The sequence below is a fragment of the Camarhynchus parvulus genome, chromosome 8 (assembly GCF_901933205.1).
Source record: "Camarhynchus parvulus chromosome 8, STF_HiC, whole genome shotgun sequence".
Taxonomy (NCBI): domain Eukaryota; kingdom Metazoa; phylum Chordata; class Aves; order Passeriformes; family Thraupidae; genus Camarhynchus; species Camarhynchus parvulus.
Genome location: NC_044578.1, coordinates 20,508,267 through 20,534,635, shown reverse-complemented (window position 1 = coordinate 20,534,635; position 26,369 = coordinate 20,508,267). Strand labels below are relative to the sequence as shown.

General features: G+C 38.0%; 1 protein-coding gene across 1 annotated transcript in view; it reads left to right on the top strand.

The window, feature by feature from the left end:
* Window positions 1–26,369, top strand: part of VAV3 (vav guanine nucleotide exchange factor 3) — a 145,014-nt gene that overhangs the window by 21,034 nt on the left and 97,611 nt on the right. Inside the window, exon 2 of the mRNA XM_030953354.1 lies at window positions 7,249–7,365. Within this exon, the coding sequence (XP_030809214.1) occupies window positions 7,249–7,365 (117 nt within the window). The remainder of the gene's footprint in view (window positions 1–7,248; window positions 7,366–26,369) is intronic.

Genomic DNA, 26,369 nt, shown 5'->3' with positions numbered 1-26,369 from the left:
GGAGGTATTTGATATTTGCTTGGTTTGCTTCTGCTTAGGGCTTTAGAAATATTGATCCTCTGAATGACTGAGGTGGTTTGCTGAACAAGAGGTCAAATGCAGAATGTAAAACTGAATTCCTTCAATGTGAGTGACGTGCTCTTCCTGTGTGTGTTAGTTTCTTTTTTAAATGTAATTTGCAAGTTAATAGATTTTATGTAAGAGTAAGAAAAAGAATAATGCTTACTTGCCTGCTAGCTTCCATTTGCTTATTGAAAATAGGAGCACTCATCCTCTTGTGTTGGCTTGCTCTATAAATTCCTTATGGCCCTTTGGCCTTCATTTAGTAAGACTCTGGCTTTAAAGATTTGTCCAAGAAAAGCTGCACACATAGGAACAAGAAAAATGTTACAAATGCCATTCCTGCGTCCGACATTGCTCTTTTCTCTCTTGCTGGCTTATGAAAAGACATTAATAGATGTTGAATTAAGACTTCATCAGTGGGTCCATACTTCATTCACTTACAAATCATTACAGCTATTTTTTACTGCATATAGTGATAATTACTCCTTTTGGCAGAGCAGAACTAATCTAATGTACTTTGGCTGCTGAAATCTGTGAAGAGCCAGGAATGATTTCTGTGTTGAATTGTTAACCCTTACTGTACAATTCTGTCAGTATCACAGTGGGGCTTTGTCTGTTTATCTAGTAATCTGGTGTTAATTAACATACAGATAGTAGAAAGAAAATAATTGTGACATCTAGTAGAAGTATAATGTGCTCCTATTTTGGTAACCCTCCTTTTGGGATTGTTCTGTCAAAGATGGCATGTGGTGGGGAACTGTCCAGCCTGGTTTATGGAAAGGAGCTCTTGATATACGAGCAGCTGTATCTCTAAGTACCTGATTTTCTCCCTTTATAGGATGTGGCTGAAAGAATTGTAAGGAAGCTGGAAGCTTCCTGTGCATGGACACTGTGCAGGCACTGATGAAACCCTTGGATCTTTATCTCTAGTTCCTGTTGCTCTTTTATGTGTGTAGGTTCAAGGTACAGTTTTGGTCTTGCTGCTATGTAACTTTGGCTTGGTGACTAGAGGTGATGGTGCTGTTTGCTCACAGCAGCCAGTTCTGGGATCTCTCTCAAATTCAGACTCGGGCAGGATTTGAACAGCATTTTAATGAAGTTTGTGCTGTTCCTATCAGCGCAGTTGTTGCAACAAATACCAATGCAAATGGAACAAGTGAGAAGACAAGAATCTGCAACCCTCAGGGCATGAATCAACTTCTTGAAGGAAATTTTGAGGGGAAAAGTTCTGTTTCAGTGCTTTCTTTCACTGAAACAACTTGCACTTATCAATTCTTGGTAACAGAATGTACAAAAAGCAATTCTTCCAGTTAAATCCATTATGGAAATGTTCACATTTCTCCTCTTGCTTAGCAGGTATAAGTGCAGCATTTTCCTCTTTGCATGTATTCTCAGGAATAGAGTGGGGAAAAAAAAAGCTAATCTAATTCCTAGCTAATCTGTTCTCATCATCATTCCAGGAACAGATAGGAAAGGTCAGGAGCTCATGTTTTGTAGTAAGCACTGAGGGTGTAGAAAGTGCATTTAAATGTTTTGGCAATGGTTTGCTCTTCTGTTCTTCTGACTTCTATTCTTGTATAATTCTGCTTTTCTACGAACATAAATAACCAATAGAAAAATCTCACATATTCACAAACCTGAATATGCTTCCTTGCATGTAACATCAGTATTTCACAATTGAAAAAACAAAGCAATTGTACCTTCTGAGATGTGTGAATTGAATCCCAATTTGCTCCTCTCACTGCTTCTTTTATATATGTGGTTTCAAAGTCTGGCCTTTCCTCAGCTATTTTTGCTATAACATGCTGTAATGTACAATGCCATTACTTTTTGGTTTTGCACATAAGGCTATTTAAAGACAGGGCAAAGACAAATTGCTGCAACTGTGTAGTTTATAAAGTACTGCCATTTAGAGGAGGAATAGGAGGGGAAGATTTCAGGACTTTCTGTGGTTGACATGCCTTGTTTCTTCCACAGGGTATAACGTGTATTTAGTGAGAAGTGGGCTAAGTAGAGTGCCTTTTCTGTGTTTTTTACTCTTTTATCATAGCTTCTACATGACAGCGGCTAGGAGCAACTGGTCTCAGTCTGCAGTTATTGGGAGCGTCCTGAAGTCTGTGTGGGGCTGGGAACACAACATGCAGAAAAACCTGTGACATGCAGTGTTGAAGGGATGGGTATTCCATGCCAACCAAAGTGAATCACAGTGGGGGAAAAAAAACACCTTTCCTGTTAATAAGTGACAGTGCTCCAGTCTGGATTTAATACCCCTTATAGCCTAGCATCTGTTTAGACTGCCTTAGATAACTCCGACTTCAGTATGTTCCTAGTTTGTCTTAAGGCAGTGTGGCTGTCTGATCCAAACAAGGGAGCTGCCAGCTTCCCAGGCTTGTGACTGAGTATCTGTGCTTGTGACTCAATCATCATCATAAAAAGGAGGTGGAAGTTGAAACAAACACAAACAGCTTTTTTCTTCCTTCCCACTATTGGTAATTAAAATAATAAAAAAAAAGTGAATTAGAACTCTGTCTTTCCTGAATACTTGTCATTTCTTGGCCTTTCAGTTTTCACTTGCCTGACGGGTGTTGCTCTGTTGGAATTTCATTAAATGTCTTGTGGCACAATTTGATCTTCAGAGCTCTTTGTGTTGGTTTCTGAACGCCTGTAGAAGTGCTTTTAGTGCAAAGGATACGTTGAGTTATTGAATATTATGGTCTGTATCAGAAAGACCTTTATTCCATTGAAGTACTTCAGTGCCAAAATATATTTTTTGAGAAATACCTCTTGGATTATGGGAATAGAGGCTATATGGTTTTCCCCCTTTTTTTCTTTTGCGTTTCATCTTTCACTTCAATAAAGGCCTGGTTTGAGAAATCCTTCTTCCCTGTGGGCAGCTTCAGCCCTGCCTGTGCTGTTAGCATCCAATTAGTCATTTCTATTCAGTACCCTTTGTAAAATATATCTATGCATTTCTGTCAGTGCACACAACAATGTTCTGTGTGGAAAAAGCCTCAAATAAATGTTTTTGTGTGAAGTGGCAAATGTTGTGGGAGAAAACTGTGTACTATTTCTGTGGGACCTGGTATAATTTGATTTACCCATTGTCTTGTGTTTAAGGTTCAGACAAACACAATCCCAATTATATAAACCATACCTGCTTTTTTAAGGTGGGAGACCTATTTTTTTTCAAACTTGCTTGTCATTTCAATAAATGCTGTGTTAGTGCCTCTTGGAAAATTAGATTCAGTGCAGGACAGACCAGAGGCCAGTAGAACCTATTCCATAAACCCACAGTGATTTATCAGAGGAGTTAGACCATTTCAGCAGCCCTGACAATGGCTGCATTATGGGTCTGTAGTGAAACATGAGGATGCTTTAGAAATGTTTTCATAATCTATAGCTGTTAATACTGAAAAGCGTGTTCAGGCTCCTGAGCCCCTGTCACAGAATCACAGAGTGGGGATGGGTTGTGATTTCTGTCCATCTGTCTCTGGTGCTGGATATAGGCTCCTTTCATGGCATGTCTGTGGATCAGCAAGAGAGAAGTTGAATTTCTCACTAGTGTCAACTTTTTTGTGCTCATGGCTTATACTACCCTACTGCAATAGTTTACTGATCTGCGTACTGAGAATTCTGGACTGCTGTAGTTTATGCCATGTAAGCCATGTAGTTTAAAAAGGGGTGAAAAAATGCATCATGAACTCTTCCAAGGGAATGTTTTAAAGTTATGTTAGTTTTTTTTAATGGAGACCAGTTCTTGTACTGGAAGACGTTTCCTGTGGAGGAGACTTTGAGTGAGGTTTAGCTCTCCTTGCATCTCTGAAAGCTGGGTACCCAGCTGCTCTAATGATCTCCCTTGCGGTGTGCTGAACTATAATGTTTTCTTTTGAAAAAAGAAATACAATAATGCAGTAGGCTTCCAAATATCCTGAGGAGTGTACTTACTAATGAGAGACTGCAGTGATGGTGCCTTTTTCTTACTGCCAGTGAGGAAGGTTGTCTTTTATAGAACTTCCTAGATTTTAGCAGTATGCTCTTTTTTAATTTGGAGGCTTCTCTTACTAATCTTTAGATCTTTGTACAATAACCACAGTGATAAAAACCTTCGTTTGCGATGAGGCAAACTGTTTCTTTATACTGATTGCAGTATAAAGTTTTGGAGATAATTCTGAAAGTTTTCTGGGTAATATAATGAAATAACTTTTCTGAAACATTAGTAGCATATAACAAGGGTTTTCTAAAGACTTTTTTCCCTATATTGTACTGCAAAATGAATTCATTTAAATATGAACATGCTTTTGGTTCTAGTAGTTTTGCAGCTTTATCCTTGTAGCTGCTGTGGTTAGCTTAACAGTATTAAGAATTTCATTTTCATTTTACAAGAGAAAACTGATGGATATGGAATCATTATAGGGCTAACTCAAACTCACTAAGCAGTCTTTGAAGTGGCATGGGTTAGAGTGTGCTGTCAGGACACCTCTCCTGCTGAAGGCAGTGCCTGGCACACACTCAGTGATGATGTGCTCCCATCTCAAGCACAGGCAGGTTTGACAGATGCTTGCCATTGGTTTCTAGAGCCTGCAAGACATGTTGTGTTATATGGCTATTGAATATTAGATCATAATTAGGTTAAACCTGCTTAACATAATGGTACATGCTAATGAATTAGTATTTAAAAAACAAAAAAAGAGGGGCAGAGGAAGATGAGGAATTAGTCTTCCTTGGTCTTACTGTTAGAGTATTCCAAAGAATTTGATTTACTACTTAGTGTTAGTGCTTTAACATTTCCTTGGAAACATGTCAGCTTGTAATTTTTTGTAATATGCTTTCTAATCTGCTTAGATATAATTCATAGTAACAATAATGTAAACAAAAGGCTGATGTCAGATAATTGCCTCTAAATTTAAAGAAATTTGAAGTAACTAATATATCTTGTTGGAAAAATGCTGCCATATTTATCTTTTATTGTAGGAGATGTCTGTTAAGAATAGTTGGAGAGGTTTTGCTGAAGGGAGAGGACATCTTGTTTGTGAAAAACTGCTGATCCCTTAAATGGTTCTTTTAGCTGTATTAAGAAGCTAAATGCAACTCACTAAAATGCTCTTTAGCAAATCTAGGTCAGATTTTAGGCCCATGACAGCTCCTGCCTCTCCCTTAACTTCTTGTTCCCTTTAGAGGTAAACAATTTAATGCAGCTGTAAGCTTTCTTTGCACTCGGAGGCTTCAGCACAAACTAATACAAGCTCAAAACTTAGGTTTCAAAAAGGCAGCTGAATTTTCCAGTGGGAATTACTGGAAAATTTTTGAGAATTTTGTTGTAAGAAAATAGATGGGTATTCAAGTTGAATCAGTATTGTGCATTGGACAAACCTAGTGCCATTGACAGCTTTTAAGAAAAATAGTAAAAAATATGGGTAGAAATACAGCAGAAAACAATAATAACTTTGTATGTGCCATCTTGTTTTTAAAGCTCATTTTAAAGAACCATTTTCTGTTTCTTTCTGCCGATGTGATGGAGGAGGAAGCACATATGTTGAACATCTGTTGGCCTTCTAACCTTGCAATTTTGACTTCAAAATTATAATCACTGCAAAACCAGATAAGCTTGCCACATTGACTAAGCAAGCTAGACTAATTCTTAAAATTCCACTTGGCATAAAAACAGCCTGGCATAAACGTAGTGTTGTCCTCGAGCAGCTCAGTGAATAGCCCAGTGATGACTGCCCTGTGAGAGCTGGGAGGCGCGTGCTGGAGAGGCTCCTTGGAAAGGGGGAAAAAGGTGGAGGCTGCAGGTCCACCCAGCACAGCTAAGAATCCTTACTGTTGGTGAGGCCCTGGTCAGTCACAGGTCCTCTCCTGGCAGCTTTGGGCTGCACAGGGATGGGTTTTTATGATGCTTTGTGAGGAGCTTGTTGGCTGCCCTGATGTCCACAGCCGTTGACTGGAGCTGTCTGCTCTTGTAGCATCTCTTGTTGATCAGTGCTTTCAAATGTGTGCCCTTGCTGTAAATCTGGTCTATCAGGTGCTCTGCTGTTCCTGTCTCACTGGGTAGTTCTGTGAGATGTGAAGTAGGGCTGCCTGTTGAATTGGTATGGCTGTGACACTCAATATCAAAAATACTGCTTTGATCAAAACAGGAAGGTGTAACATATAGCAGTTCTATAATCCATCCTAATATGCGTGATCCTCATGAATCCATTAAAACATGCAGAACTCTGTTGTAATATTGAGTTGCTGTGTCAGTACTTTTATAATGCATATTCAAAGCATGGTGCAGGGTCCTTTGAAATGCTGCTGCTTATAAATATTGTATTTGCTTTTGAGCTGTGGCTCATAAGACTACAGGAGCATTTTTAGGAAGCTCATGTCCTCACAAGGTGCTAGGACCTCATGGAGCTAATTGTTATCAAGAGTGCATATTACCCTTTCTAGCTATCCCTCTGAAGTTACTGATGCTCTTGACAGTTACTGTCTTTTGGCCTGGTAAGGCCTGGCAAACCAAATAATCCACAGGAAAATGCATTAAAAGCCTTTTAAGGAGATCATTGTGGCAGAGATTCAGATGATCATTGATGCATGTGGATAACTTAAAGGAAATAGTCTTTGATTCAGTATGGAATTCAAGGTGGTCTGAGGATCTTAAATCTCTGCTAGGTAAATTTAAATGACTTCACTGCAAGCTTCATCTGCTCTTCTATGCCAGATGGAGGATATGTATCCATAAAGTCTTTAGTGTGTGAAAACACTGCACATGCATTCCTTAAACATTCAAACTAGAATTTAACAGATGAAATGATTGATTTATACATGAATAATACCTTAAATGTATTAATATACTTTTTTAAACTTACCTTGTTCTGTGCTGTCTGTAGGGAGCTGAAAAGTATGTCTGTCTTTCAACTATTATGTATCTAGTAGCACATTGTCACATCTTTTTGTTTATGTAAAAAGAGAGAAAATAGTTCCTGTTTACAAAGTGTCTACTCAGAATTTGGGTAATTATGAGTCTGGAGAGAATTCAGTTTATGACTGAATTAGGACCAGTGGAGGATCACAGCATAGTGGAAGTACTGACTTAGTTCTAATTGCATTGGTTAATTATATGGTGTGTTTGTGGCTAAAGTGAGCCTGTATATTGCTAATTTACACACTTGACATTTAGCTTTTCTGTTTTCTTTCCTCTAGTTTCTCTGCTTGAAGAATATAAGGACTTTTCTTTCAGCATGTTGTGAAATCTTTGGAATGAAGAAAAGTGAACTTTTTGAAGCATTTGATTTGTTTGACGTGAGAGATTTTGGAAAGGTAAGGATGCTCTTGATTATCCTAAGTAATACCTGTGTTCTGCTGCTTGCACAGAAAAGTTTTTTTGGTAGCTGTGATATAGAAGTTTTGAATAATGGATGAGCATTTGTTATGAAAAAATAGTGGGGAAGAATTAAGAAAGCAGAAAAAGTAGGTTTGTATTGGAGGGGCTAATAAAGGGCAGGGCAAAATACTTGGCAGGGAAGTTCTGAGCATGTGAAAAGCCAAGATAAATGGTTTGAAAGATGCTGAGTTAAAGGGAAATGAAATGGAGGAAGATAAGCTGTGGGTGAGTGCTGCCTGGTGAAATCACTTGGGCATAAGTCGTGTGGATTTGGAAACCCCGGGCCTGTGCATTGTGAGCCCATGTGGCACAGAACATGTTTCTGTAGTCTTGGGTGCTTGAAATTCACCCAGATAATTTGCCCTTGTACAATTATTTTTTGACAGTTTTTTTTCTTCCTAACCTGCTGTAAAGCTCAGACACAGCTACGATAAGTTAATGTGACTATTCTAATTTACAAAGTATATTTACAGTATATTCTGTGACTACTTATTCTACATGTAAAGCTTTTTCCAGTCTGTTGTTCAGCCTCCTACATATCTGTTTGATCTGTCATTGCCAACATGTTCAGCTTCAGTTTCTGCTTTTGAGTCATAGTATCATTACCCTAATTTCACAGGAAAATGTCTAAAAATTACCTGAAGTAGTACTAAAAATAGTTATTTATTCAAATTTAGTGTTATCTTAAGCATTATTGCTTTTTTAAAGAGATCATAATTTTACTATCTGATTTTTATAAACTGTTCTTTTTATAAGTAGGCATAGAGGTGAAGGTGATGTAAGAGTGCAAGAATGAATTGGGGCTGCAATGCGATTGTTTGAAATGGGTCTGTGATTATCATTAACCAAAATAGCTAATTATTTTTCTCAATCTTTTGCCTGGTTTTAAGTCTTTTGAGCATTAAATTAGATAACCTGGTAATTGCACCTGTTCTTCAGTTTTGCTAAATGTCTTGTCTTCATAAATCATATTTAAGACAAAGCTTTTTGTTAAAATATGGTCCTTTTGTATATATTTGGCTCATTAAAATGAGATTTTTGTTTTGATTGTGCAAGTAGCAGAGGAATTGAAAATTCTTGGATTTTATTTTTTTTGTGTGCACTAGCCATGTCCTATTTAAGGTATTTACGTCATATCTCAAAGCTTGATTCAACCTTTGATACCTATGCCTAAGGAATTTTTTTCATACTGCATGTTCTAGTTGCTTGCTGAAACTTTCTCATTTTGTACCATGTAAAGATATCCTGTTTTTAATACAGTCTAGTTTCAAAAAAAGATTTTACAGTGCAAATTATTCTTGCTGCATCATTGAATACCCGGCAAAAACAGTTTCTGAATTAATGGTGAATTTAACCCAAAAACCTTTCTGGTACCACTGACGTGTAATTTTAACAAAATTTATTTTAGAATATGACTTTATTTAAGTAGAAATACTGGTTAAAAACCCCCCGTATTCCATCTGTGTTAATTACTCTTCCCAAAGTCAATTTGAATGTCAAGACATGGATTTTTTTACTGTTTGCGGCTGCCATATAGCACAAATAGACTAATTCTCCCTGGAACTTGTTTCCCACTTTTAGTGCATCCAAGCAATGACTTCTCTAGTCTAGGTCACCTTTCTTGGAAAGCTATCAGGTGAAACTGCAGTGACAAATTTGAGAGGTGCTGCTGTGTGGGATTCTCTGAGATGAGCTCTGTGCGTGGGAGCAGCTGCGCGAGGTGGAGGCTGATAACGTGCAGCCTTGCTGGTTGTGTTGGGCAGCTTTTAGGTGCCTGATGGCTCTGCTGAGTTGAACAGGGCTGTGCAGCCCTTGCAGTGGTTGTGTTGGGCAGCTTTTGGGTACCTGATGGCTCTGCTGCTGAGTTGCTCCCACTGGGTGCTTGTGTGGAAATCTGCCACACACAAGTGGAGCTTTGCATAAACAGAGTTCAGAAGGGCTGAGCTGTATGTTGTATAGCCTGGGCAAATGAGTACATAGTGACCTTCTGAAAGGGGCTCTGAGTTTCAGGCCATCTATGGAAGTGGAAGGAAAAATGCTAACTGTATTAAATTAAAAAAATGCAAGTAAAGAAAAGGTATGCTGAGTTATTTGTGTGCCTTTAAGTGTATTGTTTGTACAGTTGGCAGAAAATATCTCAAAGTGGTGTGAGATTTCAATTCCATATCTAGTAATGTACTTATTACTTTGGAAATTCTGAGTGTTAGTAACAGTGGTGAGAATAGGAAAGTGTATATTTTTCAAGTTTTTCTTTGCTTTTCAGTTTGATTTGAACTTTCCCCTTCATTGTGTTTTCCTGTGAATAACAACTGTGGTACAGCTGTACATGTCCAGCTTCCTTGAACAGAAGTTGTATGTATGCAGAAAGCCAAAAAAATAGTGCTGCAGATTTTTCCTGCTACTGCAAGCAAGTCATCCTGCCATTTCTAAAAAAGTTCTTTGAACTGCTCTCTCTAAATGTGTGCAAAATATGAATGATCTTAAAATGATTACAGATGTAAACAAATAGGGGAGTATGATTTTAAACCGCTCTTCTCTAAACTCTTGCTCAAATAGGTGATGTGATGAGTGTGTGCATTACCTTTTATGCATTTAAATGTACTGGAAGCCATCTTCAGATGTCTTGGTACTGGTGAGATATAAATACATTGTTGCTGGAGTGGCTCTGTAGCCCTTTACCTGGGACTCTTAAATATTTCAGTTTAGTTTATAAAGAAATTACTATTAAATTTGTTATCTTAAGATGGGATGTTTTGTTTAGTATGACAGACTTCAGTGACTAGTTAAACCTGCTAGTGGAGGGAACAATAGGAATGTATCAGCTGTAAGTGAACAATATGCCTTCAAGGAAGTAAGGTTGAAGGGGAAAAATAAGGTGAGAGACTTGGTGAGGGCAACCAACTTTATTTCTTTAAAATATTCTGATATTTTTCAACTCTTTAAAGAAAATGGCAGACAAACCCAGAGCATTGTAGAAGTAGCAGCTGTATCCTGCCAATATAGTCACAAGACTGTTAACAGCCTTTTGAAATACTGAAATACCATTACAAAATGTTGTAATGGTGAAATTTGCACTTAGTAGTTAGAGGTAAATGAGCTGTTTCCAGATGCTTTGACATAGCGTATGGAAATTTGACTTGAACTTTGTGCTCCACTTTTCAGAGACTTTGATCTCTCACTGATTAGAGAAAAAGAAAGGGTGTATGTGGAGTGGATGGGAATCAGAGGTGAAGCTGAAGTAGTAACATGTAAATAGCTAAAGAATGGGCTAAGAAATGGAAGCAGGTAACCTCATGTGTTTTTAATATGGTACATTCTGTATGAATATTGATCTTAGCTGTTATAAGATTAGAGTTTTCTTCTCTTTCTAATATAACAGTACAGTTTCTTATTTTTAGACTGTGGTTGAAAAAAGAGGGGCTACATTATACAGGAGTAGGAAGGTTCTTTAAATCGTGCTTTTAACAACTATATATAGCTTGGTTTTCTTGGAGTTCTGTGGTAGTCACTCCTTCCCACTCATTCACCTTTCTATCAGTAAATTTCAGTGTTATTGCATTAAGTTCCTGACAGAGCATGAAATGCTCTCCCACACACTGGAGGTGCCAGACAGTGTTTTCATTCTGAATTCCATGCTGGAGAGTCATTTTTCACTACCTCAGGGCTGTCAGGTTCTTCCTTTCTACCTGTGTGCCAGAATAAGCAAATACTGTTGGTACTTGTTCTTTCAGCTCGGAGCCCTGCACACTCCTCCCGCAGCAGCCTTTGTTGCTTGCTGCACCACAACAAATTGTTGCTATCCCTATTCTCTGAAGGAAGTTTGTAACTAATGTGTTGCAGAAGTGGGAATCTGAGGATTAGTTTTGTTGATGTCAACAGATGCTCCCTGGATTCAGCAAGCTGTGTTTGGGGTCCTGTGGGGGGGAACTGGTGTCCAGCAAGTGTCAGAAAAACACCTTTTGTGTGCTGTGCTTTTAAATTTCCTAAAGAATGCGTAGCTGAGCATGAAGTGTTTTAATGATTTAACTGATGTAATATAAATATAGCAATCCCCCTTGTAGGGATACTGCATTAGATGTCTAGAAATAATGCACACTATTTGATTGTGATTTTAAAAAGACAAACAAGGAGATCAAATATCAAGTGCCACCAATGAAATAAGTACCTAATTGTTTAAAAGCATGTAACAATGCCTAGTGTAGCTCACTCTGACACTTAAAAGGCTGCTTTATGTAAAAACAAGCAACTGCTGTGAAAATACTGAGTTGCATATACTCAAGTCACGTAGTTGGTGATCATTTTAGTCACTCCCTTACTGCAAAGGAAATCTGGGCAATGATGCAGGAGAAAGTCATGCTGAAGTTGAGAATCCCGGTGTGTTAGAATTCCCTCAGGTTTAATGGATTCCGGGAAGATTGGACAGATGTGCATGAAATACACACACCAAAACCAACACAACAAAAAGCAACTGTTATTATAAAGATTATACATCCTTCCAGGAAAAGTGTCTAAAAAAATCTTCAATAAAACTGAAACAGTTGTGATTATCTGCAGTTGTTTCATGTTTTGTTTGCTGAGTTTAATCACTTCATGCTCATAGAGTTGTATTAAAAATGCAGAACATGCCAAAACATTATAGTATATTTCTGTAAAGATACTGAAATGAAGAAAGAGATTGAACTGATATAAACAAGCCTATCAAGAAATGCAGGGCTCTGTATTTTCACTGTCTGAGCTCTTTTAGTTGTAAAATAAGCTACAAAAAAAAAGTCTTAGTGGTTTGCTCAAGAAGCTAGCTTGTTTTCAGGAGTAGCATTTCAGTGCGATGGACTGGTTTGGGATAAATGACACTTGACCTTCTCCAAGATGTACTTCTGTGTGTGGAGGAAGGAAGAAGCTGAAGAAAGGGACAGGCTTCAGCTTTCTTCTTCATGGAGATGCTTTGGACAAAATGTACAAGAAGATACTAGCCTGTTGCTGAAATGCTTGGCATGTGGGGACTTTTTTTGTTAGTTATCACTGCTGTTTGTGTAGAAATAAATACATAAAATAAAAGCCAAGCACTTAGTAGACTCCCTAAAATCATCCTTTAAATGGTAGAAAAATCACTTCCAGCCCCAAAGAACATAAGTCATGGTTTTGGGCAAAGCATTGAGGTGGGTGAAAAAGTGGGGTGAGTCATGGTATAGCTCATGAACCAGCTTTTTGAGAACTTGTAGAAATGGTTTGCCATGGTGTAACCAGGGAAACTGTTACCAATGCTAGATAAATTTAGTGTCATTAATTGTAACACTTGGTTGCAGTCATCATTGCCATGTAGTCTACATGAGTCTAGCTTCTGCATGAGCATGTGCATTTAGGCCAGAATATTTCAGGATTATGGCCCTTCTGTTCTAGAATACTGGTGGACTATCGCCTCACTGGTCTTCCAAACTGGAGTTTTATTAATTTCTTTGAGATCTGTCACAACTTTTCAAGTTGCATTGTTGGCTTCCAATTGATGAAAAATGTAACAATAACGTTTGGGTTTGACCATATAACAAAGCATTGAATGCAGCACAAATATTTGATCATTAATGAAAAATTCTCATCCAAGGGAGTGCTTGGGATATTTCTGTTCTATAATGTAGTTCTGTTAGTTTTTCAGCAAATGTTATCAGTTAGAAAGCCAAGGTTAACAAGAAACTGTTAATATGAGAATAAAGCTGAGTTTCTGTGCTCATTTCTTTGTTCTTAAGACTGTCTTGTCCAAATGGTGTCTGTGTTTGATTGATTTATCTGGAGGACACTGAATTCAGAACATTGAATTCTGGTAGGGTACATTTCCTTTAGAGGTGAAAGTTCTTGAGAAAGAGGAGAGTTGAAGCATGAGTAGCTTTAAGAGGTTTTAAGACTTAAATCTTCTCACACATTTGTTTATACAAATGTTTTTAAACCTTATTAATTCCTTGTAGTGCTTGTAATACAAGCATTTCAGTAACCAGAAGGTGGTGAAACTGACATCTAAACCCAGACTTCCTAAATCTACCAATACCGGTTAAATAACAGTAATATGAACTACAAATAAAACCAGAAGGTAATAAATGAGTGATTTGCAGAGGAAGTTCATATCAACTTTGAAGAGGTTTGTGTGTATATTTTCTTCTGTGGTAGTGAAATTGTTCACTGCCAAAGAAGGGTAGGAAGCATTTTTCTGTCTTGAAATAAGAAGGTTGTGTTCAAGATACAGTAGGATCCTTATTCAAAAGCAGTAGTAAAGTGGGCACCCCATTTAAAGTGGGAAATGATTTTGTGTGGGACCTAAGTAAAAGGTTTTCAGTTTCTTTTTGGTTTATCCTTGAAGGGGTTTGATTATGTCAAGCTTAGCTTAATTACTATGGTGCTGGTAAACTGTTCTTTCCTAATGCTCAGTGTGGTTCCTCTGTGCCTAGCCTTTTGTCTGAGCAAAAGCTGACCCAAGCAGCACTATGGATTACCTAGAATACAGTTTTGCACTCTTCCCTGCTTTTCTTATTGCTTCCTGCAGTTCACTTTGCATCTTAGCTGACTGTATCTTGACAAAATTGAAGATAAGGAGGCAGAGAAGTGCAAACAAATGAAAATGGTGTTGAAAACTGAACAACTTGAAATATTTATCAATCCCCATGTTGCTTGCCAAATGTCTTTCGTTGTACGCATTAATGAAGACAACAGTAGTTCAATTGGCTTGATATATTATTATGCATATTAAATTCATTATAAAGTAATGAACTTTATTACTTTTATTACTCTGGTTGGGAGGTCTATGGAAAGCAGGAGTGCACTTGAGTGAAAAATCCACTAGTTGCTCTTTATTTCTTTGTAAGTATGAAAACCTTAGGGTTTATTCAACCTGAGGCATGCTCTGGTTGTTAGATTGCTTGCAAATTCATTCACTGCTTTTTCTGTCCAGCTTCAGTAGAAAGTGAAAGCTGCAGTGAATGATTTGCAGCAGGAAACACAGTTTGAGTATTTCATAAAAAGGAAATAGGTATTAATTAATGAGAAATGTTTGCAAGCTGTGTTAGAGGTAGTGACAAGGCAAGAAAGGTGTTTGCTAATCAAGAATTGTGTTCTCTGGTTTTTAATTCTGACACAATAATTGTGATATGAATGAATGTCAGCTGCCTTTGAAAAGTGTGGATACTTGAACAGATGGGTAATGGAAAAATTTGTGAGAAAAGTGTATTGCAATTTATCTATGAATCTGAAAGGCTTACATTGTATTTGATGAGATCACAAAGACTATCTTGCTAGGAAAATTAATGCATCTTTCTGTGTAAACACTGAAACATTTAGGGAAATGTTTTTTTCCTTTTTTCAAAATGTATTATAGCAGAAATGTGGGATCATAGGTTTTGAGTCTTAGATGTTGTTTATGAAACTTTGATGTATGAAATGAGATTTATTTGGAAAAGTTCTATTAAAGAGGTTGTTAGTGTTTTCATGCCTTTCTTCATGAGATTTTGAAAGTGAAACATTGGTAGTTGAACACTGAGGACCTAATTTCCAAACCAACCATTCAACAACTAAATCATTCAGTGTAAAATTTTATGATGAATCTATTAGCTGGTAAACTTGGCAATGTGTTTAGAAACAGTTGTAAATAATGACAGTTGCTAAGTAGAAAGTAATATTACAGAGGAAATAAAAGTACTGGCGAATAAAACTATTAGCACAAGTGAAATCAAGTGGCACTGCTAACCTCTACAAGTAAATAAGGCCTTAGTTTTCACCCAGTTAGAGTTTAAAACTGATATGCTAGCATGGGTCTCTAGACCAGCCTGTGAAGAGCCTTAGGCAATACTTACACTGTGTAATGCAGCACCATGCTGAAAGGGCCGACAAAAGGATATTGCTTGAATTTTTGGAATGTACTATTCTGAGCATATTTTCATACACAAATTTTAACTTTAATATGATAAAATTACCAAATTAGAGTTGTATAAAAGTTTGAGTAGGTTGAATTTAGGTCTTGAACTGGATCCCATTTTGTTCTGTGAACATGTAAGGAACACTTCACAGAATTACTTTGGAAAAGCCAACTGAGGGCTACTTCACATAAGTAAAATTTATTCCCCAAGTCAACTTTAAGTTGCTGGAAGGTTTAAGATGTTTCTCAAGTAGAACTAATTGGAGCAAAACTCCATCAGTGACATTGTGGAAGGACATGATGTGTGTTTCCTGCAGTGGTTAATTGATACGAGCTGCATAATTCAGTGTACTATGTAATCCGTTTTTTAACCAAAATATGTAAATGACTTGAGGGAGCGTTTACTGCCTGTGCTCTTGAAGAAGAGTAGAGCAAAAAATGGAATGTAGGTCACCGGTGGGTTGGAGTTTTACACTAATTCCCATTCAGCCTTCACTGTTGTCCAAAACTCACAGCACAGTTTAAAGAGATTGATTGCACAGTGACTCAGTTGGGCATAATGTAGCTTTTTCCTCCCCCAGTGATAGACAAAAATAGAATTATCTTCCTGAGTGGTATGAGGCATAGCCCCAGCTGTGTGCCCTCTGACTGCTGCACCTGAATATACCTTGGGAGTTGTGTCTGGGCTCAGGGAGATAACTAGGAGGTGACAGAAGCCTTGGAGAATAAAACATGGCATGAGGAAGGACACAGTGCAAAGCGTGTGGCAGCCCTGTCCAAACAGTTGAGTTAACTTGTCTACATATTATCACTATCAAAGTCCTGATAAAGGGTTGTAGTTACCATGCAGTGGAACGATGCCCTGAAATGTATTCATGCCTTCAAAAGCAGCAGAAGAATGAGTAGGACTTAATTTCTTAATATCTATTTTACCTTCAAGTTTTCTTTCAAACACTTTCCTCACTTAGATAATAAATAATAAATTAATAGCTGTTTGAAACAAGTGGCTAGCCAAGAATAGCTGTGCACATTTTTGATTGTTTACTTGGCTGTTGCAATTTCTTCTGAGTTTATCATATCTTTTGGTCACCACCAGCTTGTTTGAAAAGTATTATATATATACATACACACACTCACATACAAACATCTGTTGAGATTTAAGCACTTGTGTATATGGCAGTCTCTTGTAGAACTTATTTGCTCTACTAAATATTGAGTGATGTAGTTCTGGGTTTATTCTGAGACTGAATTTTAGTGTTTTGATTTAGGGAGGACCTCCCTTAGAGTTTTTCAGCTCACTAAAAGGAAAGTTGAGACCTTAAATAGTGGTCAGACACTGTCTGTGATCTGTGAGAAACAGTCCGGGTATTAGTAGACAAGCTTCATTAGGAATCTTGAAGTTCAATTAACTCACTGAAGTTAATGAAGTCCTTAAACCACCTGATTAGAAATGTCATCATACTGTTTTCAAAGTGGTGAGGTCTACATTTTTGTATATGCTAACTTGGAGGATGGATATAAGATGGTTTTTCTCAGTTGCAAAAACATGTTTGTTAAAAGCATGATCACACCATAATAGAAAACAAACAGGTTTTTCCTGGCCAAATTAGTACAAAGTTGCCTTAAATTAGGATAAATATTTTTATTTATATTAATATTACTAACAAATTTTATCATGTTGTTTTGTCATGGAAAAAGTGGATTCTAGACCAGACATCTGATATAAAATTCTCAATGCTGTCTCTCTTTCCATGAACATTTTCTTATAAAATTAAACAAATTGTAACATGAGTTTAACTCTTTTTCAGACCATAGGGAATAGAGTAGTTTTCCTATATCTCACAAGCATCTAGCCAAACCTTAGTGAAAGAATTTGAATGCTAGGAACTTGAACATAACATGTACTTTGATTTTTGAACTTTTGCAAGGTAATTGACATTTAGGTTTTGGGGGTTTTTTTGATGAAGGTTTGCCACCCATAACTGGGTGGCATGAATTTGGAGTCTGTAGGAGTCACAACCAACCTGATTTTAAATCTTGCCTTGTGTGTATTGTTAATTAGATTAACCATGCTGATGCTGGATACAGAGTTAAATGGGAGTGCATGAGAATATTTCTATTCAAATTGTGGGGCTTTTTAGGTAATTGCTTATGTCTGTTTCTCTTGTGGAAGTGACTAATCCACCTGTGTCTTGAACAGTCTGCTAGATACTAGAAAAAGGTGCCTTTTCAGACTACAGGTTAACAAAGCCATAACACAGAAAGTAGCAGAGTGCTCTGACCACAGGCTCTGGGCAGCAGAACTGCTGCTTTCCTTTTTCCATGCTTGCCTCTTGGTGCTGCCCTGTGCTCACCCTTGCCTGAGACCCAAGGAATGCAATCTGATCATTCCTACTTAGGCTTTCATCACTTAATGTTAAAACTAATTTTCTGTGGTTAGTTACTATTTACTCTTCATCACTGCCTTGTCTCCTTTGCATTCTTTGCCTTTCTCACCACTCTGCCCTGCAGTCTGGTCTATGTCCCCATCCCTGCAGTGCTTCTTGGGTCTTTTCCACTCCTCATTTCAGGTTTGTTGCTGGAGTTTTGTTTTGTCTCTTGGTTTTGCTAGAAGACTGGTCTTATTATTCCTGTACTTATTTACATACATATTTAGATTTTTTTGCATAGCAAGTACCCCCTACTCATCAGAGGGAGAACTATGGCTCTGTTGAAATTCCTGCAGTTTTTTAGAACCTGAATATGAAAGTGTCTTCCTTAATTTTTCTTTTCTAAAGAAGAAATATTCAGTTTGGTTTCATTGGCTTCCTCCTGCATTTTATTCAGAGCATATTTTTGTATGTTCTCACTGTACAGTGAGAATAGTCTTTGATGCTGTCTTGCATCACCAAAACTCAGGAAAAAAGAGTTCTTAGCACTGATATTTTGATGAAGTTTTATTTCCTTTGTCTGAGCAGAACTCTCCCTTCCCCCTCACTCTAAAGATGAAGTTGTGAGAAGGAACTTAGAATTTTGACAGCAGTTGTTCAGTAAAATTGCTTTAGGATTTACAAGCTATAAGATATTGTCATTCATTTGGAAACTGTTGAAAGGAGGTTTTAACTAAGCTGTATATTTTATTTAGAACCATATTTTCTTGAAGAAAGTTGACATTAAGCAGTAGTCAGTTTGTAATGCAACAGACAAGTGTTTAGGCAAGATTATTCATGTAACTGTCTATACTTCATCTATTGTTCTGTAATGTATTTTGATCAATATATGCATATATGAACTGCTGGGATGTCTCAAGAAATCAGACATGTGGACCTGTACCAGATTTACTTTTCCTGAATGTCTCAGAGCTCATTTATCAAATTCCAAGATCAAGTGAACTGATTCCTCATTTAAAACTGAAATAAAGAACATTGGGAGGAGGGCTTGGCTTTCTATTTCATACCAAATCAGTACTCACAAATGTGCCTAAAAACTACTTGGGATGTTTGAATCCAGAAAACAGGGCTTGTGTCAGAAAAAACAAGGCAGTAAAAAATACTTGAGCAATAGCACTTTTTAGAAGCCTGGATTATGAACTCCAGAAGCTGATCAAGATGATCAGGCATTCACTTTGCAGAGTGAATGCTACGTAGAAAACAGCAAGAGTCTTGTGCCAATACACAGCTCTGGGCTGACTCAAAAAATGCCATGCAAGGCGGGGAAGTGCAGTGTGCTCTATGGTGTGTTCATGCTTTTATAGGGTATTTCTGCTTGTGTGTGTTTGCAGAAGCAGAGACTCAGGGTAGTGCTGGCAGTCTGAGCTGTCTGAGGCATAGAAAGGTCTGAAAGACAGTTTTCATCTACTGTTGATGTAGATGGAGTATGTGCAAATAAACCAACAGGGAATGTTGTCAGGATGTTTCTGGCTATGACTAAATGAAAAGATGTGTCTCCTTTAGGAAAGTGAGCACAAGTTACTGAGCATAGGCTTTTTTTCTCCTTAGGTATGTTTTTCTGGGAGTCATAAAAGATGCTTTATTGCACTACTGTATGCAAACCCAGAAAGCTGAATTATTTTCCAACTGGTTGCCCAGAAATGGAAAATGCATACAGATGCTGGTTTAGAGGCAGTTGTTTTCAGAAGCATTTGAAAGAAATTATATTTTGTCAAGTAAAAATAATATAGGCTCATGAAGAAATTGAGCAGCTTTCTATGCTAATTCATGAGATTATTTGGAAAAAAAAATCAGTCTTCTAATACAATGACAAATATGTAGCTTGTAATCTAAATTTACTAACATGAATTCTTGTTCTGCTCTTTGTGTGCACATTGAAAAGAGCTTGCTCAGGCAGGGAAATTGGTTCCTTTGGTAGGTATGGTACCAGAGTAATGACTGCTTCTTTGCTTGTTTGCAAGTGTAGAACTCTGGCTATGAAGGGGAATTCAATAAATTTGTTTGATATTGTAAGGTAAAATGTTAAAAGCAAAGTCAGCATTCTCAAGCACACAGTGACCTTGTACCTTGGTTTCAAAGCTGTTTGGCTGGTAGGAAAGAATCCATCTGACAAGTGCCTCAGACCCTGTGATGGCTTTAAACTGATCCATCTTAGTTCACTTGGCAGACTAAAGTCTTAAGGGAAAAAAGTGCCCTTTCTGTGCAGCTTCTCACAGACAGAGGAGCCCTGAACTAGCAAGGCAGAGAATCCCATCAGAAGCTATTTTCCTTGCCTGCTCTGTTGGATCTTAATGAGCTGTAGTGGGAGCTGTTCTGAAGATGTGTGTCGTGCATGTTCCAAGTGTCACAGACAGTGAGAAACCAGAGTACATCAGTAATCAAAAATCCACTGAAAACTTAAACTTGTCCAGCAGTAGCCTGGCCTGTTTGCTGTATATGTAACACATAATTCTGACCACCAACTAGACCTTCATCTTAATATAAAATCAATAATTATCATTTGTTGTATGCAGGTCTTAAGGGCATTTCTCCGTAGGCTACAGTGAGGGTGGTTTTTTTGGCTGTATTATCCTTGAACAGCAGTAATTTAAAGTCCAAAAGCTAAATCTAAATCCAGACTGTGTCTTGTCCTCATCCAGACACCTCACAAAGTCTGTGTTGTGTATTCTCTGCCTGGGGTGCCTCAGCTACAGCAGCAAGCCAACAGCGTTAATGCAGCTCACAAAGTTTCTATGTTGATATTTTTGTTCCTTTTGGTGGAAAACATGGATCGTCTCTTAAACATATTACCATGGAGGGAACCCTTACTTTCCTTATTCTCATTTTGTTTCATTTGCTTTACTGGTTTTGTTTCAGTTTCCTTACCTTGTTTTCTACTTTTTGAGGTGATGTTTTTGTGATCTCAAACCCCTTCAGAAGCTGACTACATTAAGTCTTTTGAATTATATTTTTCCTCTTCCTCTAGTGCCTTGTTCTCCCTCCTTCAGCGTTCCCACATCTTTCTCCTGTTGACATTGCTCTTATTTCCTGAAGCTTCTGTCTCTCCATATCTTCTGACTTTGCTGTTGTCTGAAGATTATATTTCATGCATCTGCCTCAGTTAAGCTGGTTTTGATGCTGTTTCATTGCTACTATTTTTGGTATGAATGCAGTAAGGGAATTTTTGTGCTGTTGGAAATACCTGTGAGCAGTGAAATGAGTGCCTGACAAGTAAAAAGGAAGATATGTGGAGGAACACAATTTAAAGAAACATTACAGGTAGTGTGGGATAAAATTACAAGCTGTAATGGTGAATAGCTTTTAAAAAAAACAGCATTGAGGCTGTTTCACTCAATTTAATGTTCATCAGCCTGTATGTATTTTGATTCTGGTTTTAGATTTGAAGTTTGATGTAAAAAAAAAAAGGTAGAGGTGTAATTCAGATTACTGCTGGATATGAATTGAAACTTTCAATTTGAAATCCCCCCCTGCGATATTTGACCCATAAAAATGTAACACTTGCACAAATAGTGCCTTTCATTGAGACCATAATATCTATGACAAAATGCTAGAAGAATGTTGGTATTGGACAAGAGTTATCTTTCATATTGTATGTTTGATAAAACCACTTATGCAACGTTGGTTAATTGCAATGTATTTTTTCTGAATTTTATCTCCCCAAAATGCCTTTCTGCATTGACTACAAACAATGTGGGAGCCTTTGTTTTTCACAAAGCATCACCTTTTCTGGTGTGTTTTCTGCTTGCCTGCATTTGGATCTTGCATTTGCTCACTGTAGGCTGCTGCTGAGATTGACTGGAGCAGGACTAATAGTGCTTGGGATATTAGGCTTGGTTTGGACTCACTGTATTGGACTGAAATACCCAACTAAATTCATGTCAAGAGTTTCATTGTACTCATATGTGCCAACGGGGTTTTTATCATAAATAGTGATGACTGAAGTTGGCCTTAAATGAAGCTTTTTGACTTGTTACCAATCTGGGATGTGTTCAGTCCCATGCCCTTTCACAAGTGTTTTTAAGCACAGTTCCACAATAAATATTTGGAAATGTCTATAAACCCTAGAGCAAAACCTATATAACCTAGAAATATAAAACCTAGAGCAAAAGTTAGGTACAATGCTCTGTGCTTCAAGAGGCAATATTAGTGTCAGAGATTACGACCTCTACTGTGGCAGATTGCCTCTTGAAGCAGCAGAGCTGGGAAATAAGCAGTGGACCTTATCTGCCCTTCAGAATAACATGGTAAGAAATCTATCCCTTCCTCTGTCTCTGCCTGCCAATTCTCAAATGTAGTTTATGACATGACCATGGAGTTGGATTAGAACAGTGGGTGAAGAGCACAAAGTAGAGAACAAAAGTTTCTGTAGTCAGCAGAGCTGGTGAAATTCCAGGAGACATCTTAATAGTAAATATGACTATATGGTGAATAATAGGTTATCTCCTGGTTTGCTCTTATTTATCACAGTATCTACATCTAAAATACATACTATGATCCCCATCACCCCCCAGCTCAAGAACTCAAAATGTTCTTTTCAAGCCCCAGACAAGTGAAAGCTAAAGAACAAGATTTTTAAAAACGCTAAAAAAGAAAGGAATCCCTCCCACTTTGTCTTTAGTTCTACAGTGGCATTTTGGAGGTGTAGCATATAGATAATACAGCCTGCAAGCTGCTGCATGTTTTTAGTAATAAGACAATAATTAGACAGTAAAAAATAAAAATAGCAAGTTAGTTTCTCTCATTCATTTTGTAATTTTCAGTATAAGAGTCCAGCTTAAGGAGAATTGGGTACAAATATGATGGGAATGTATTTTCCTGCATATTTTCTTCCACTACTGCAAGTGTACTTAGTTTTTTTTTTAATCTAAGTTTGAACATATGATTAGAGAGAAAACCAAACCACTGCTTTTACCAAGTTTCAATAATAGAAGCTGACAGTGCCACTTCCGTTGCAGCATGTCCTCCCAAGTTTAGTTTTTTCAAATCCTGTATCAAATGTGATGATTTTTAAAACGAGTGGAAGACGGTGAAATGTCAGAGTTATGCCATCCTGTTTACTGTGTATCTTTTTGTAGTGTTGGAGGCAGGTGCATTTCTGTTGGCCTGATCTAATCCCTTGTCTCTTCTGGTAGAGAGATCTCCTAAGAGTGTGAGGCCTGAAAGAGTGCTGTGGGCTTTTGTGAGCCACTGTGAGCGAGCTGAGGGTAACTGCAGCAAAGAGAACAGCTCACTTCCCTTTGCACTGTAACAGAGAAGGTTTTTTTCTTGCAGAGTATAAGGAGATATACAGTGCGTAATTATGCCTACTAAGTATTCCTATCTTCATTGATTATGTACTGGAGTAAATTCAATGTGTGGTTCAGGTGTGACTTGATACCACTAAGCAAAGCCACACCCTAGTTAAATTTGTGTAGTCAATGGTTAAAGTAAACTCAGAAAAGAGAGAAGTGTGGCAGTGACTGGTTCACCCAAGACAGGAAGAAAAACTCTTCCTCTCCTTTTAGCACAAGAGAAGAAGAAAAACTCCATTACACAGCCTCCTCTGAGTATTGTTCTTGCAAGGGTCAAAATTGACAAAGAATCTGTTTAAATATTAAAGTGAAATAACACAGTGGGAGTGAGGAAACCACATGCCATTTAAACTGCAGGATGCATACCTAAAACAATATTGGAGGTGCAATCAATAATGAATATGTAAGCACTAATTTCCTTCTAAAATATCTGTATGCCAATTTTAAACATCCAAGGTCACGAACACCCAAAATGTATACATGGAGCGTACAAACTGGTGGTTGCAGATTAGAGAATTTGCTTGTTCTTTTCGAAACATGTAAAAATAGTCATCTGAAGTCTGTCAAAGGGCAGGGGCAAAAGAAATGTAACTTTGGAAAACACACAGCACCCATTTTTGTCCTTTCATATTTAAAAAACACCCACATGTCCCCACTTACCCAAGTCTGAACACCTTTGATAATCTCCCTGTTTAGTCATTAGGGATTTTAAAAGGAATGCTTACATTTAGGTAAAAAAAGAAATTGTATTAAAATATTCTGTTTAAAATGCAGGAAAGAGCCATTTCTTTCATGATTGATTACTGTTATGACCTATATAAAATATGGTAAAAAAATTATGGTATCATCAGTAAGTGTTCAAAAAGCATTGAAAACAAGCACTTGATCAAAGCTGAATACAGGTCGAAGCTGAATACAGCCGTTTCTAAGTCTAGGTTATTCTGTAGTGTTTATTCTGAAGGGAACTGGAATGACTTAATAGCAGATAGGTTTTGCTGTACTGTTGCAGGAATATCCTTTTGTGTTCTTTGCCCTTTGTGCAAAACCTGAAATGTAGTACATGCACCAGAAAGGACAAGCTCCAATTCCACGTTTAGAAGAGCTCTGAGGCAGTCTGCACTTTTGCTGTGAGTTGCAGTGTTTATAACACAGCAATGCTTAAAAGTTGTCATTCTTTAAGCAAGATCTTAAAAAAAAGAAAAAGAAAAAAATCAAACCCAGCCAAAAAACCAGCCTCAAACTTAACACCCCAGAAGGCATGGTGAGGGCTGAAGGTATTCAAAGAATCAAAACCACGAGATGCAGACAGGAAGCAGCTGCTCAAACTCCTTCCCTCTGTGCTTGCGTTAGGGAGTCTCTCGGCCTTGTGGACAAAATGAACCAAGGGATGAGCAGGACTGTGCTGCCTGTGCAATTTAAACTTTCTCATTTCCCTATAAGAACAGAGCCATCTAGGGAACCTTTCTTGCTTTTGGACTAGGGAGTGTAGCCTCATCAGAGACTGAAACTTTGAAAAATGGCATTTTAAACACAATTTTTAAAACTATACATACTTTTGTGTCCATTATTGGATATAGATTAGTCAAGACTTGCTCATTATAGTTCTAATAACGTGATATTGAGTTTTACGGATTCCCAGAGGGCATTTAGTTTTTCTTCCTTTAATGTTTAGGATTCCCATGTGCAGTTCTGTCAGCCAGTCCCACTGTTCTAGTTCCAGAGTTTGCATGATCAGAGTTATCACTTCTGATAAAAGGAGTAAAATGTTCAGTGTGCAAAAGGGGGTAAATATTCTTGGCATCAACCCATCCTTTTGGACATAAGGTCATCTGTCCTCATATCTTTGAGTGGTTTGCAAAAATAGTTTTCTAGAAGCTTTGCCTGCCTGCGTGGTTCCAAACTGCCCGTCTTGCCTCTCTACTTCTTAGAAGACTTTGGAGAAAAAGTTGCATGTTCTGTAGCTGTTGATTCCCTGGGGCTTTTGAAGTCCCCGCGGTTTGCATCTCTGTATTTAGCTTATCTACGAACAGATCGGCAACACCCAGGAGGTTTTTTGTCTTTGCTATATTTTCTTTCCTTTTTTTTTCCACTATGGAGAAACTTTCCTGCCACATTTTTGTGGAGACGCTAACACTAGGGAGAATGCATCTGAGATGAGACTTCCCTAGGGCACTGCGTGTAGGGTATGAAGGTCTGCATGCCCAGAGCCAGCCAGGCTTTTCCCTGCGGCACATCAGCACCTCTGAGCTCTCCTCTCGCAGCTGGGGCTCAGAGGAAACGTGCCAAACCCAGCTTTTACAGCAATCGTACCCTTGCTGCCTCTGCGTGAAAGCATTTGGCACCTGGTTTCAAACCTTTTTTCACGGTTGCTGGCAGGCTCCTGACAGTCACAAAGACTTGGCTCGGGGTTGTGAATTTCTCTGCCACGGTTCCCTGGGATGGTCGGTCTGTTTTCCTTACTGCTCCCATGCCAGCACTGAGCATTGATGGGAAGGAGGGATGAAGTAGTCCTCAGATGAGTTTCCCTAGGGTGTAGTTCATTGGAAATGGGAGAATGGACATGGACAATGAGAGAGCCAGAATCAGGATGGCAGAAGGTGATGTCAGTGAGAAAACAGGCAGCATCCCACAGCTGATGATTACCCCAGTGGAAAGTAAATTTGTGCCTTTCCTTTGGATTGCACCTCTCAGTGTTCTACACCTAAAGCCCGGATTTCATTGTCTGAATGAGGTGAAGATCAGGAAAGTGAAGCTGTGTGTAATGAAACACAGATGATTGCAGTCTGTCCTATTCCTAAGGATGTGTTGGTGCAGGTGCTGGAGCTGTAAATTCTCTTTCACAGCTTTGTGTGTCTATATGGCTTTGACATTTCAGTGCATGCCACAACAGTATTTAGTAGAGGCATATTTGCAGAGCTGGCATTTGAAATTTCTTTTTTGTTTTTAAGGGCCTGTTAGGGATGCCAGTATGTGAAACAAAGGTTTGCTTTTAGGTCAAGGTTTTTCTTCTCTCTTCTTTTTTTTTTTTTTAACTTTCCCCCCCCTGCTTCTTTCCTTTTATTTTTAAAAGTTTTCATTCATTTGCCTTCATTTGCCTTTTGGAAAAGCCCTCATCCTTTCTCCTTCCCTAGAGGCTTGTGGTTTGATTAAAACTAACCTGAAGCAACACAGACTACTAACACGGTACCCGAGCAAGGCAGATGGAGAGAAAATGTTCAATTTAGCTTATGAACATGCTTTACTTGGAATAATATGCTCATTAGATCACCAGCTGTGTAATCATCCTGGAGTTGTCTGGGCTAATGTTTGGGGTTTTTTTCTTTTTATCT